Source organism: Oryzias melastigma, linkage group LG3 (assembly GCF_002922805.2).
Source record: "Oryzias melastigma strain HK-1 linkage group LG3, ASM292280v2, whole genome shotgun sequence".
Lineage (NCBI taxonomy): Eukaryota > Metazoa > Chordata > Actinopteri > Beloniformes > Adrianichthyidae > Oryzias > Oryzias melastigma.
In genome coordinates, this window is record NC_050514.1 from 30,128,764 (window position 1) to 30,142,278 (window position 13,515).

Genomic DNA, 13,515 nt, shown 5'->3' on the forward strand with positions numbered 1-13,515 from the left:
GTGGCCCCCGGCTGATTTGAGTTTGAGACCCCTGGTCTAAATGTTCTTTTTGTGTTTTGTTTTTTTGTGCAGGATAAAGCCGGTCCTCACGAGGACATCTATCCCTACCTCATTCAGGAATTACAACCCACTCTGGCGGAACTTGGAATCTCAACACCTGAAGAACTTGGAATTGACAAGTCATAAACTATCAAGGTTGGAATAGATTATATGGTTTGTGGAGACTCACTCAAACTTTATTTAAACTGAACGCCACACGTTTTTCTGTCTCCTCAGGATCCAGAAAGGATTGAGAAAGGGGATTCCATCATTCTTCCCGTTCTGTCATTCTGTCTATATTGTTAATTAAACACTTGCAATCTTGTTGTGTACAAAGTGGTGAAAATAATAAAGAAAATGATATTTAAAAATGAGTTTTTGTGTGCTTTTAATTTATTGATAAGCAAAATTATTGCATTAATTTTGGCCAAGTATAAACTATTCTCCCTAATTTTTCTTTGCCATTAGATGGTGAAAAGTTTGAATTTATGACTGAAATATCATTTAAAATCTCAAATTTACTGTTTACTTTGTAGCTAAATGTTTTAATGCACATTTAACAGTAAACTAAACTTTTACAACTTGCATAATTCAAATGTTAAGTTCCAATGTTAAATAAAATGAAATGACGCACTGAGAGAAGACATAAGTCCATGAAAAATCTGAAGAACAAGTACTTTGTTTTACTCCATTGTGACTTAAAATGCCTAATTGAATCCCTATGGATAAATAAATACATTAAAATGTATCTTTGTATTGTTCAACAAGCCTGGTTTATCAGACCAAATAAAAACGAATGGATACTTCTGAGGATTTAACCTGAAATAATTTCTAATATTATTGTTGTGCTGAACTATTTTATAAGAACATTTTAAGAGACTGTATGACGTGCAGGAAAAAAAAAAAAAGAAAATTAAGATTAAGCTCTAATTTGGCCATGAAAAACAACATTATGTAGATATAAGATGGACATCATGTCTTATGGCAGCAACTGATATGAATTGCTAAAATCTAAATCTGTCAAGGCTTTTCTTTTATCTTTTGTTTTACTTTTGCTGCTAACTTGTATTACGATGTTGTACATTATAATGCAGTGATTGTGTTCACTAAGGATAAATAAATGCACCTTTTTATCTTTAGACCTAAACGCTGGCTTTTCAAAGTAAATGTATGTTCCGGTTTTATATTTTGAAATTCCCCGGAAGTGGTGAACCAATCACAGTACTGAGCGCAGAGCCGGGGCGGCTAGCTAGCTAGTCCGCTAGCTAGAAGTGCCTGTTTGTTCCTTGAGGAAACGGGACGACTGTCATGGATTATTTACGCCGCAAATTGTGACAACTAACGCCGAGATGATGAACGACATTATGGAGGAGCCAGAAAAAGACAGCCTTCTGGATCCGCAGCAGGAACCGCGTCTTTTACCGGTAATGTGAGCTGCAGCCCGGCTAACGATAGTTTGTAAACCGAAACAAGGAGGCTAGCTAGCTTGCTTAGCATTGTGTTTTGACAGTTGTTTACAATACAATTTCCTTTAGATTTATGACAGAATTTGTGTCTATTCAGGATATTATTAAATATGGATGTGATTCCAATTGTGAAACTTAAATTACAATTATAAAAATGTTTTTAAATGTTAATTAATTTCGTTTTCAAGTTATTTGGGGGGATTTCTAAGCTTTCATGTTGCATACTTTTGTGTTTAGCACTTTAGGCTTTAAACATAGTGAAGTTATCCTTTATCATCATTGTCCCACCTCCTCATGTGTCTTCACTAAATATCAGGGGTCCAGCAACGCCACAAGACCAAAGACCACAGATGGAGGCATCAGACCAGTGGAGAAAAGAGGACCTTACATCATGTCTAAAGCTCCAGCCATCCACCTCAAACTGCGTGAGTATTCTTCTGTGGATAGGACTGAAACCGGTCAGTAAAAAGGGAATTATGATTAAGTATGGACAATTAAAGGATCAGCCTTATCTGGCTCTTCGGATCTGCACTGATGTGAAAACAGATAAACCAACGAGCTTGGTTCCCTTTGAGACAATTTGATGTGATGATATATACTGCTATTGGCTGTTTTCTTGAAACTGTAGTAATTCACTAACCTAAAAATGTCCTACATGAGTTACTGTTCTTCTTTGTTCAACAAAAGCGGCTGTAAATTTGTCATGTGAGGTTGGGATTTACACACACAAACCTTTGTTACTCTTCAAAACAGCTGAACTATCAATAAAAGGTTGCAATATTTTAAATAAAGAGGGATTAGATTATTTACTTATTATGTATTGGTCCTTTTTCACACATTTGAGTGTAACAAACTGTACATTTTCTAAAAACAAGTGTTTTTGTTGTCTGTCTTTTGAAAAGAACTATGACACCACAACAGAGATAAATTTGATGTTAAAATTCTCCTTTTAATGACATTTTCTTTTTAAGTTATTAAAGTATTTTTTTCCATTCCAGTGAAACAAACATGACGGTCAGCCTGTAATGATCTACCTTTGGTTTAACTTGTCCATTGAATATTTGTGTAGCTAACTGATTAAATTAAGATTTTTTACAATCTGACCAAAGCTGAATCACTTGAATCAGTTCTGTTGCCATACATTTGCTGTGACATTCCAGTCTGGATCTCTGAGCTCGTGACTTAGTTCTGTTACAGATTCCATCTTTAATATCATGAGCAAAAAGTCACTTTCTGTGTGTGTGACAAGGAATTTAGCACCCGTGTAATCGATTACATCTCTGCTCAGTTACAAGACCTCTATATTTTAGAGTGCAAACGTGATTTTAGAAAGGGAAAAAAAAAGTGACTATTTCTGATTTAATGTCACATGTTCTAACTTTGAATAATAAAAAACTGAATTTTTACCAGCCAGAGTTTTAATTCTGTTTTCAAGTTTTTTACTATCAACTTAATTAAGAAGCAACTTGATGTGCAGCCCACAGAACAAATCAATGTTTTTCAGTTCAAATCAGATTTTTACTCAATATTTTGAAAGTTCCAAGGTGATGAGCAAAAGCACAAAACTATGATTATTAAACACAAAATTACACAGCTAAATAATTATGAGAAACAGGAAGTGTTTAAAAGGGAGTGGGTAATCTCAATATATTTTTTTAAAATATCATTATTCACATAAACACAAAATAACTAAAGACGGGAGAAGCATCATTGTACCAAGATAGTTTGGTCTGTTTACCTAATAGGCTTTTCATTTTCAACTATATTTAAACCAAGATTAAAACCATTATTATCCAGTTAATCCAAACAATTCTAGGTTGTTAAAGTTCAATTGAATCAAGAAAATTACAGTAATTTCAGTCCAATTTATGAACAAAAAGCACTCTACCAATACCCCTACAGAAAGAAAAGGAAAACCACTTTGACTGAGTGAGAAAATAATAACTAAAAGTAATCATTGCAGCTCAGCGATGAGAAAACAAATCATTTGTAACAGCTCTGGAGACGAGTTTTAAAAAGGATTTCCCTTCAGGAAGAAGGAGGCCTTTCTGATGGGAATCGGCAGATTCTTCCATCCACATTTGGGTGCAAAAGCACAATTTCCTTCAAGCTTGAGTTTATTCAAACTCAGGAGCTGAAATAGCCTGACTGATCAGGACGGGGCGTAAAGCTGTAGCAACTCTGAGAGGAAACGGAGGAGAAAAGGCTATTTTAGAGCCTTAAAAGCAAACAAAATCCTCCTAAAATGATCTTAAAATGTGACCAGTGGAGGGAGGTTGAAACCTGTTAAAAAAAGCTCGTACTTTAGCTTTAGCATTTGGCTCCTGTTTATTTTCTCAAGTTTTCCAGAGAAGTCATAACAAAACAAAAAAATAATAAATCTGAAATAATTTTCTCCATTCTGACTTTTCCAGTTTCTCATCTGCCTTCAGAAATAAGGAGGAAGTTCTGCAAACTTGATTTACGACGTTTAAAGTATTATATTTCAAATAATACGACGTTTAAGCTGACTGTTAACCGTTAGGACTTTATCAGAGGATCTATAAGGGAATCAATATCTGATAATATGTTGCTATAAATACGAGTTCTACCTGTTTTCTTTTACAGAGAAACACAGAGAGATGGCGAGGAAAGCGCTGAAGAAGAAAGCTCTTTCAGCTGGACTGACCGTGACGCATCCGTCCAGACAAGGAGCGAAGAGGTTTGGAGTCCTGACGAGTAAACAAGAAGTTTATTTTTTGTTTTGTTTTTTAAAATCTGAAATGTTTCCTGCTTCCAGGACTGTGAAGTATAACAAGGGCTACGCTGCTCTGAGCCAGCACGCTGAAGAAACTCTGGTTGCTCTGGATTCAGACAGGTCACTACAGATCAACATTAAGGACATTTTTTGTTTCTGTTGCTGATTATAGATTAGTGCTTCCACAAACGATTGTTTTAATAGTCAACTAATCACCGATTATTTTTTCCGATTAGTCGACAAACCGGGTCATGCACAAAGTGGATGTAAAACACACATCTTAACCATCATGAGCTTTAAGCTAACTGAAAACTAGATATATAGCATCACCTGTGATAATGCTAGTGTTAATGCTGTAAGCTGAATTTGGCTGCTGAAGATGCTAGTGCTGATAGATGAGTATGCTGAGATTGATAGCTAAAAACGCTGAAGCTAATAGCTGAAAACGCTGACGTTGATAACCAGCTAAAATATTAGTTAGACGCTAAATTAGCCTAAAAAACTGAAAAAAAAGCCTGTTAGCCAAAACTGCTAGCATGTAGCTAAAATATTACCTCAACTCCAAATTAGACTAAAAAACTGGAGAAAGGCTAAATTAGCCAAAGTAGCTAGCATGTAGCTGAAGTATTAGCTAAACTCCAAAATAGCCTAAAAAGCTAGCAGAATTCCGTTATAACTTTCACCTTTACCACACTCCGACTCCATATAATATAAAGTGACGACTAACTGACTATTAATTTAGTCGTCGACTATTTTAATAGTTGACTAATTGTGCCAGCTCTATTATAAATGCACAAATAGATCGACTCCAGCATCAACTCTTCTTCCAAACTCTATGCTTTTACTGTGAAGTTTGCTTCTAAACTGTCCTCTCTGTGTTTAGTGAGGAAGAAATCGACTTTGAGCAGTATTCATCAGGATACTCCTCAGCTGAGGTGAGTCCTCCAGATATTTTTTAGTGTGAATCGTGGCGGTGTGGTCGTTTCCTTGAGATCTTTGTCTTTGATTATTCGCCCTGAAAGAGGAAACGAACAATTTGAAAAGTCTTGTGTTTGTCAAATCTCTCCTTCCACAAATATTGAATGTAGCTCACTCAAGCCTATCTGAGGACCGGCAGGCCGGTCGTAAACCCACATTCAAACGGTCGGTGAGGGGCTGAGAGGCTGAAAGGAATCTGTTTATCTCACATTTCTGCAGTACTGATAAGAGCCTCATCTGCTGCCAAGTCTTTCAGCAGAGACACAATAGAATGACTGTTACACAACTGTAGAGGCAGAATTTGTGTTTTTAATATTTCTGGCGTTTAGTCACACAATAGGCCTCCAGGCAATTCCTGACTCTGACACGACTGCAGGACTTTCAAAATGTCTTCCTGAAGATCTTATTTCAAATTTTTGGTCAAACCTGCTTCCCTTTGATCCTGTCAAGTCGAAATACCTCAACCCTTAAAAAGGCTCTTCCTTGTACAGCTTAATATTTGCATTAATTTTTATAAATAAAGACTCACTCCAATTATATTTTGATTTATTTTAAAAGTGTTTCCATTTATGATTGTGTTGTTTTTAACCAAAATCCAAAAACCTTTTGTTTTCTGGGACCAGCAAATTTTCTACATTTTTCATCTCTTTTTGAACCACAACAATTTGAATAAATAAATACCCAAAAATGCAATTTTAAACTTAATTTTCTTAATGTATGTCCTCCCCCAAGAAGATGTTAAAAACACCAAAAACACATTTTTCATCAGAGTGGATCTTTAAAATGTTGTCGTACATCATTTTAAAATGTTTTCTTAAATTTCTAACAATCGACAAAGAAAATAGCAGCTAAAAAAATAATCAAATTCTGACAAAATCACTGTTCTCTGATTATTTTCCAGAGTATAAGTCGCAATTAATCCTAATCAAGAAGAAGAAAACCATATACAAGTCGCTCTGAAGTATAAGTCTCACTTTTAGGACAAAAATCTGACATTTCAGAACAAATCTGCCAAATGTAATTATAAATAAATAAATACAAGATTACTATCCTTTTGATTTGTATAAAATAAATATCAAAGTTTAAGAGGAAAACCATCAGATTCTCCTCCATGTTTGTTTTGGAGGGCACTTCTTCTGCAAATATTTATACTCAAATGCAGCGCCCTCTAGTGGTTGTTAGAGGAAACAACCAGTAAAGGACAACCAGTGTTTACTGGGAAAATAACAAATATATGAGCCTATTTATGTCTGAAAAAACACCACAAATAAGTCGCTCCTGAGTATAAGTCGCACCCCTGGGTAAAACTGTGACTTATACTCCAGAAAATATGGTAATTGAAACAGCATCAGTAGACTGAAAGATGACAAATTCAGGGAAAACTGGGACAAATAGAATACATACTAGAACTCTGAGCATTAAATAATGAAATATTTTTGGTCTGTGTTTCCGGATTGTTTGCTGACATGCCTGCTTCTTCCTTTGTTATATGTTTTTTTTAGTTTGTTTGTTTATTTAAGATACTAATCCGTGTAAAAGAAGGATTTGAATCCATGTAAAATATCTCTTAACACCTTGTTTAAAAAAAAAAAAAAGTTAAAAAGTACAAAACTGCGTCAATGACTTTGGTTGGCCACCAGATGTCCCTGTTTTCTGTTTTTCATTGAAGCCTAAACCCTCAAATGTTTTTCTGCTAAACTAAAACTAAAAATTGAGCGATTATTCATGGAATTTTCACTAATTTTAGGTAAAATAATTTTTTTTACTGACTTTGATCCTCATTGTTGCTTCTTTTTTGTCTCCTGTTAGAATCCTCGCTTTTGTGATGAGCTCATTTATTAAATAAAAGCTCAAATGTTACCATCCAAAAAAACTTTTCATCTGTGAGTTTGGCTACTGGTTTAAAAATCTTTTGCTTAAGTCTCTATTTTTGTTTAATTTTTAATAAATCTAGTAATTTTTATGGAAAAATCTAGACTTTTTGCTAAGGCTTTTTTGTCAACATTCTCGGTGAGTCGTCGTAGCTCCAGCGGAAGTGATTTGTAAACACCTGAGGTGGTTTTGTAGCTCACAGAGTTGGTCAAATAATGTGTTTTCCATGCGGCTCCAAACCCCGACCTCACATTGGACATATCCATAAAGTCATGGCGGTTTTGTTTTCCAGGTGCATCCTGATCTGAGCAAGCAGCTGCTTCAAGACGGCTACCGGCTGGACGAGATCCCCGACGACGAGGACCTGGACCTGATCCCGCCTAAGGTCATCGGCTCGTCTCTGTGCTGCTGCGACGGCCCCTCCTGCTGCGTCCAGTGACCTCCTGAAGGGTTCAGCCGAGTCTGAACTGAATCTGCTGCTCGCTGCCTGAGGACTCCGTCTCTGCTGCAGGACGAAAACCCGCAGGAGTTTGAGAGGAAGCCTTATTCACTGTGACTATAATAACCCCCCAACCTGATCGATGAGTTGATCCGGTTTAACAGGATCAAGCAAAAGTACTGAAAATAAGACTGCTTGAGTCGAGTCAAAGGATGGATCTGACTCGGAACATCATTCCTTTATGTTGTTGCTCTTCTGTGTATCTGAGCTCATTCATTATTTACCAGTAATTGTAAAACGAGCGAGACGATTCGCTCAAGCAGATCGGTGCTTTGAAATGATGAGCAGTGTTTAAAAACACAAAAAAATGTCAGTTATACGCCTTGAATGTAATCAGATTACTAACTCGCTTTGATCAATAATTAATCCAGAAACTCTGAGGGTTTAAAAACCAATGATTGGAAATATAATGCTTCGGTTTTCATTTTTAAATCTTAATCTACTTAATATGTAAGTAATTGGTGGATAAATATTGAACAATTAGTTTTATTGTGACCATATTGTGGCGTTTCTCCTCAGAACGTGTCCTCGCAGAAATGGGTCACAGTATTTGTGTGTTTCTCTTTATATCATCATACGTACACTAAAGTTAAGTATTTACACTTTATTTTTAAGTTTAAATTTGTTATATTGTTCATTTTCTGTTTGTTACAGTGTTTGTTTTCTCCACAACAAGAACAGAAAACATTTTTGTGGATTTCTTTGAGGCGACTGTTGGGCTTTTATTATTATTATGTTTGCGAGTTTATTTTTTAAAAAGGTGTAAATACAAACTAAAAAAGCATCCTGTCAGGAGGTTTGATGCATGAATTGCAGGTAAACTTGCCTTTCTTTTTTTTTTTTTTTTTTTTTTTTTAAAGACGTTAAGAAAATAAGAGCTGGAATTTGCACAACTGTTTTGGTTTCCACCTGCATTTAAATGTATTTAAATGGAATAAGGCGCCCAAACGCAGAGTCTGAAGACGCTTTCATTCATGACATTCTCACTCTTCCTGTTTGTGTTGTTGTGTGTGTGTGAGTGAGCATGTTCTCCTGCGACACTGTTGAAACTGGACCTGTTTGAAGAAGCCCCGCGCTGCGTTTTGACTTACAAACTTTGCACTTCAGTGGTCGGTAGCACTCGACTCACCTGCGCTATGCAACTGTTGGGACAATCTGCTGGTGGTTGTCTGGTTGTAAAGTGCTGATGGAAAGAACAGTTTTCTATTCAATCTTTGTTTTTATTTAACCAACACATTTATTTGGTTTTCAGTTTAGAATAAAGCTCTGAAAACATGTTTTTGTGTGTTTATGTTTTGATGGAAGCAAAAAAAATAAAACCACACCATTAATGCAAAATGGATGCAAAATATAGCTTCAAAATGCATGAATAAAATAGCACTAAAATCCTTTTTTTTAATAATAAAAAAACAAATATTTATGATATTTTGATATATCTATTCTATGATTAGTTTGTCTGTGTTCCTTTTTCAACATTTTCTTGGGAAAAAAGTTGGGAATTTATGCATTTTCTGTTCAAATACACAGTGCAGGGTGATGCATGCGCTTTACAAGTTTCGTCTTTTTATCGTCATAAAATATATATATTTTTTAAATTAACTCTGACCAACTGTCTGATTAAATTGGTGCCAGTTTGTGACTCATTTAGTCTTTTTTATCCGCTAAAAATGCACTTTAGAAATGCTTGCAGTATACATGCCTCGCCGCAGAGGGCGCTGGTGAGCCCGGAGAATGTGACGCCGCGGCGATAGAATAATAGAGTTAGTGATAGCTAGTCAACTGCAGCCTTTCAGACCGGTTCAGACATTCTTTGATGTTGTTTAGCATCATGTTTTAAATGGAGCATTACGTGTCTAAACTCAAGAATTTATTGTGACTCGTCACTGGCAGTGATATATATTGAGACTGACAGACTTTTAAAACTGAAGAAGGAAAAGGAAGACTTCTACAAACAGGTTATTGATGTGTTTCTTCAAACGGAGCTTCACGCAGACTTCATAAGGAGAAGTAAGTCAATCATAACAACTTTGTTGATTTTTTTTCCAATATGTTACACTTTGTAAACAGTGGAATAATGTTGAAATGAAAATTTAAATGCCACATTTTAACTATATAAATATTTATGAATGATTAATTTTAAAACAATCCAGAAAAATCACACCAAATGCAAATTATGGTGGAAAAAAAAGTATTTTGTCAATAACGAAAGTTCAATTCAATACTTTATTATATACAATATGTTGGCAATGACAGCAGTAAAACTGTTTTTGGTATTTTGGTCCATTCCTCCATGCAGATCTCCTCTAGAGCAGTGGTGTTTTGGGGCTGTTGCTGGACAATCCAGACTTTCAACGCCCTCCAAAGATTTTCTATAGGGTTGAGATCTGGAGACTGGCTAGACCACTCCAGGACCTTCAAATGCTTCTTATGAAGCCGCTCCTTCGTTACCCATCGGTGTGTTTGGGATCATGCCGGCCACGTTTCATCTTCAATGCTGATCGCAGGAGGTTATCCCTCAAAATCTGACAATTTTCATTCTTTCCTTTACATAGATCAATAATCTTGATCCTTTTGCTGAAAAACAGACCCAAAGCATGATGTTTCCACTCCCATGCTTTATAGTAGGTTTGATGGTCTTTGGATTCAACTCAGCATTCTTTCTCCTCCAAACAAAACGAATAGAGCTCGTCGTGTTTGGAGGAAAAAAACTCACGAAAATAACTAATATTTCATAAATAATTAATTTTTTTAGTGTTCCAAAGGTAATATATGATCATGGATATAGTTCACTCTGAAAGAAAATCATTGTATGGCCCCTTTAGATGTATTGAATTTATTTGTTGTAAAATACATAATCAGTTTAAAGTCATTCCAGTGATTTGGGTTGATTTCTTTTTTTAAATGACAAAATTAAATAACAATGGGTGTAAAAAAAATAAGAATAAAAAAATGTGCCTGACAACATCTTCAGGGTTATAAAGTGCTTCACTCCAAAAAAGAAATGAAACAGAAAAAAGTTTAAAATTAAGAACAAAATTTAAATTACAAAAAGCAGTAAACAATAAAACAAATAAAAGAAAATAAAGCTCGTGTTTCAACGTGACATTGTTGAAGATAGAGAAGCCGTTATGATGTCTAAATGATTCAATTAAAAATAAATAAATAAATAAATAAAGGTGCCCCCAAACTAGGAGATGTTCACTTTTCTTCCACTAGGGGGAGCCAAAAAGCCGGAAACCGTTCTGAACGTACCTGTTGAGCTTCAAGCATTTGAGGCGTTTTTCAGGTTTAATTCACCATAAAAAAATAGGTAAATTACATTTTATTTGTCATTGGAATTAAACTAATTATTAGAAAAATAAAAAGTAATTTGTCAAATTTAAAAAATAGTGAAAATAAAAGAATTCAGGTGTTCATTTACCTTATTTTAGGTGATTTAAGACTGTGAAAAAATAATAATAATAATGATGTCGTGGATTGGTTTCAGAGTGGTCGTTAGTGGTTGAGAAACTGAGAAGGTTGATGTATTTTTTGCGGTGACTGGGCGGGTCTATGCTGGTGTGCGCCATGCGGGGGGTGTCAACTCAAGGAGAGGAGGGGGAGAGAGAGAGAGAGAAAAAAAAACGACTGGGAGTTACCTCCGCGCGCGCGCTGCGAGACATGAGACCGGGCCGTTTCCCAGTCTGCCCCCGAACCCACTAAAAGAACCTCTGAGATCAAACCGGAACCGCGGCCGGACTCGGCGGATCAGTGGGAATCTGCGGGCGCGCGCGCGGCCCCCTCCTCTCTCTCTCTCTCGCTCTCTCTCTCTCGCTCTCCCCCCTCACTCCAACCCACCCACCTCTCCCGTGCGCACGCGTGTCTGCGTGTTTACAAGTGTTTGAAGGAGTGCCAGAAACGAGGGAAAGAAGGAGGACGAAACCCAAAGGAAGGAGGGATGGTGGACAAATCCAGCAGTAGTACGGTGAGTCCGGCGCCGCGCGCACTCGCGAGTTAGTTGGCGTAACTTTTTATTTTATTTTACTTTATTTTAAAGCAGAGATATTCACGTGTGAGCGCGCGCCTGTTCGATTTGGAGTCACTCGTGGGAGAGGTGAGCTGCCACGCGCCTTTATAATTCAGCCGCTGCGGTGCCAAAAACGCACCGCTGTTGCGTTTTTGGCACCGCAGCGGCTGAAAGCTTCCTCCATTCAAAGGCTGCTGCCCCTTTAAATAATTACCAACAGTTAATGATTTTGAATGAGAAAACTTTATTTACACCAAACTTTTGTTCTATTAAATAAAGTTTCTGAATATTTTCTTCTTCTTGCTCCTACAGCCCAGCATGTCTCAGGAGCCCGGTGTGGCCTTTCCCCAAAGCTCCTCCACAGGAGGAATGAAGCTGGAGGCAGTGATGGAGCAGCTCCAGCGCCAGCAGCAGGCCCGGCTGGAGATGGAGCGCAAGGAGCGGAAGCTGCGTGAGGCCCACATCATGTATGCCCAGCAGGTCGCCGCCCAGCAGGCCATCCTGGCGGCGGCCCGGGCCTCCGGGGCCACCTTCGTGGGCAAAGGTCTGGGCGGGGGCATCCCCTCGGGCGGCGTGCCCCCCCGGATGTCCAACCAGAGCAGCGTGGACTCTGAAAGAGAGGACGACGAGGACCGGGGCCGGGATTCGGCGGACGACGATGAGATGATGGAGGGAGACGAGGGCAGCGAGGACGACGAGGGCAGCGCCAGCGGGCTGGAGTTCCTCCACAAGCAGACGCTGGCCCTGCAGCAGAACGTGTCCCGCATCCCGGCCCGCCCCTTCGCCAGCTACGCCGCCTCGGCCCCTCAGAGGGCCGCCTCGCCACCCGTCAGGGTCAAGCAGGAGCCCGACGAGGGCCTGTCCCCCGCCGGGCCCAACTCCGCCGCCTCCCCGAACGGACAGGCCGAGTGGGGCTTCGAGGACCACTTCAGACAGGTCAGCATCTGCATCACATCCTCTTACAGCTTAAAAACTTCCTGAACCGATCTGTCTTAGGGGCCCATCTGGCGCTGGGGTCGGCCCGCCTCAGCTGTCAGCTCTGCGCGGCTCCAGCCCTATCTCAGCGAAACACTTGAAATCTCGGCAGGAGGTTTGACCGCCGGCTGGCTTTTGCGGTGAAACGGCCTCCTGAGTGAGTCTTGGCCTTCTGCCAGGCGGAGCGGCGAGGTGGCGGGTCCTCCTCCTGAGCGTGCGGCTCTCGTTTTCGCTCTTTGTCTCTCTTGGCGCCGCGCTCCGGCTCGGGTTTGGCTCCCGTCCAGGTGCTGCGAGGGGAGGCTGTGGGTGGTTTACAGGGTCAGCTCTGAGGATTCTGGGTGGGTGGAAAGGTTGGACACAGTAGCAGCCTGTCACTCCCCCACTACTACCCCAGCTCACCCTCCCCAAAAAGCTGTCGGCAAAGTGCCAAGTGAACTCTCCCTGGAAGGTAAATACAGCCGGAGCCAAAATCTGTGCGGTTTGGCGTCACGGATGAGGTGCAACAGGTTAAACGGAGCGCTCAGAGGTGATATAAAAAAAGCCGGGTCAGTGGGCGGAGGGAGCCCCGCCGCCGTGGGTTTTATTGCGGCCTATTGAGAAGCAAATGTCTTTGAATTCTGGCCACCACTAAATCCTAATTTAGCCTCAGAGCGCAGACAATAGGCGGTGTTCAAAAATACTCCCGCTCCAACAGGTGGTTGTGCCTTTTTTTGGTGATTACTGCGGTTTGAATCATCTCCGCCTGTCTTTCAGGTGGATGGGATGGAGTGAATATTGCATGACTTTTACCTGCTTTGTTCTGCCGGCTCTTCATTGTCTGCAGCGGCATTATTCGGAGGGACGGCCCCGGCTTTGTGCGAGCGTTGTCAGAACAGGACCGTAGCGGCAAAGTTGTTGCTGACCACCACCCAATCTGTGGCCTGGTGTCTTTTATTAGGAGGGG

At 39.4% G+C, this 13,515-nt stretch overlaps 3 protein-coding genes across 5 annotated transcripts in view; all 3 read left to right on the top strand.

Moving 5' to 3' along the window:
* LOC112160863 (cytochrome c oxidase subunit 5A, mitochondrial) overlaps positions 1-413 on the top strand; it is a 5,865-nt gene extending 5,452 nt beyond the window's left edge. Inside the window, exons 4-5 of the mRNA XM_024295718.2 lie at positions 73-195; positions 277-413. Of these exons, the coding sequence (XP_024151486.1) occupies positions 73-186 (114 nt within the window). The 3' untranslated portion in view covers positions 187-195; positions 277-413. The remainder of the gene's footprint in view (positions 1-72; positions 196-276) is intronic.
* A 144-nt stretch (positions 414-557) lies between these two features.
* fam219b (family with sequence similarity 219 member B) lies at positions 558-8,868 on the top strand. Its single transcript, XM_024295717.2, has 6 exons — positions 558-1,463; positions 1,822-1,930; positions 4,113-4,206; positions 4,285-4,362; positions 5,126-5,177; positions 7,385-8,868. Exons 1-6 carry the CDS (start codon positions 1,389-1,391, stop codon positions 7,529-7,531), a joined length of 555 nt encoding a protein of 184 aa, XP_024151485.1. The 5' UTR covers positions 558-1,388; the 3' UTR covers positions 7,532-8,868.
* Positions 8,869-9,123: 255 nt separating this feature from the next.
* The window catches only part of LOC112160376 (AT-rich interactive domain-containing protein 3B), a 78,503-nt gene continuing 74,111 nt past the window's right edge, over positions 9,124-13,515 (top strand). The window contains exons 1-3 of one of the 3 annotated variants that reach the window (XM_024294846.2): positions 9,728-11,555; positions 11,631-11,684; positions 11,910-12,533. In XM_024294846.2, the coding sequence (XP_024150614.1) occupies positions 11,529-11,555; positions 11,631-11,684; positions 11,910-12,533 (705 nt within the window). In that variant the 5' untranslated portion in view covers positions 9,728-11,528. Of the gene's footprint in view, positions 9,599-9,727; positions 11,556-11,630; positions 11,685-11,909; positions 12,534-13,515 lie in introns of those variants that run through there. The other 2 variants (XM_024294848.2, XM_024294847.2) reach the window with 2 other exon arrangements.

Coding starts and splice junctions, on each gene's coding strand:
- fam219b (XM_024295717.2), top strand. CDS start 1,389: ATGATGAACGACATTATGGAGGAGCCAGAAAAAGACAGCCTTCTGGAT. Junction 1,931..4,112: donor AGCCATCCACCTCAAACTGC/GTGAGTATTCTT, acceptor TTTCTTTTACAG/AGAAACACAGAGAGATGGCG. Junction 4,363..5,125: donor GTTGCTCTGGATTCAGACAG/GTCACTACAGAT, acceptor CTCTGTGTTTAG/TGAGGAAGAAATCGACTTTG.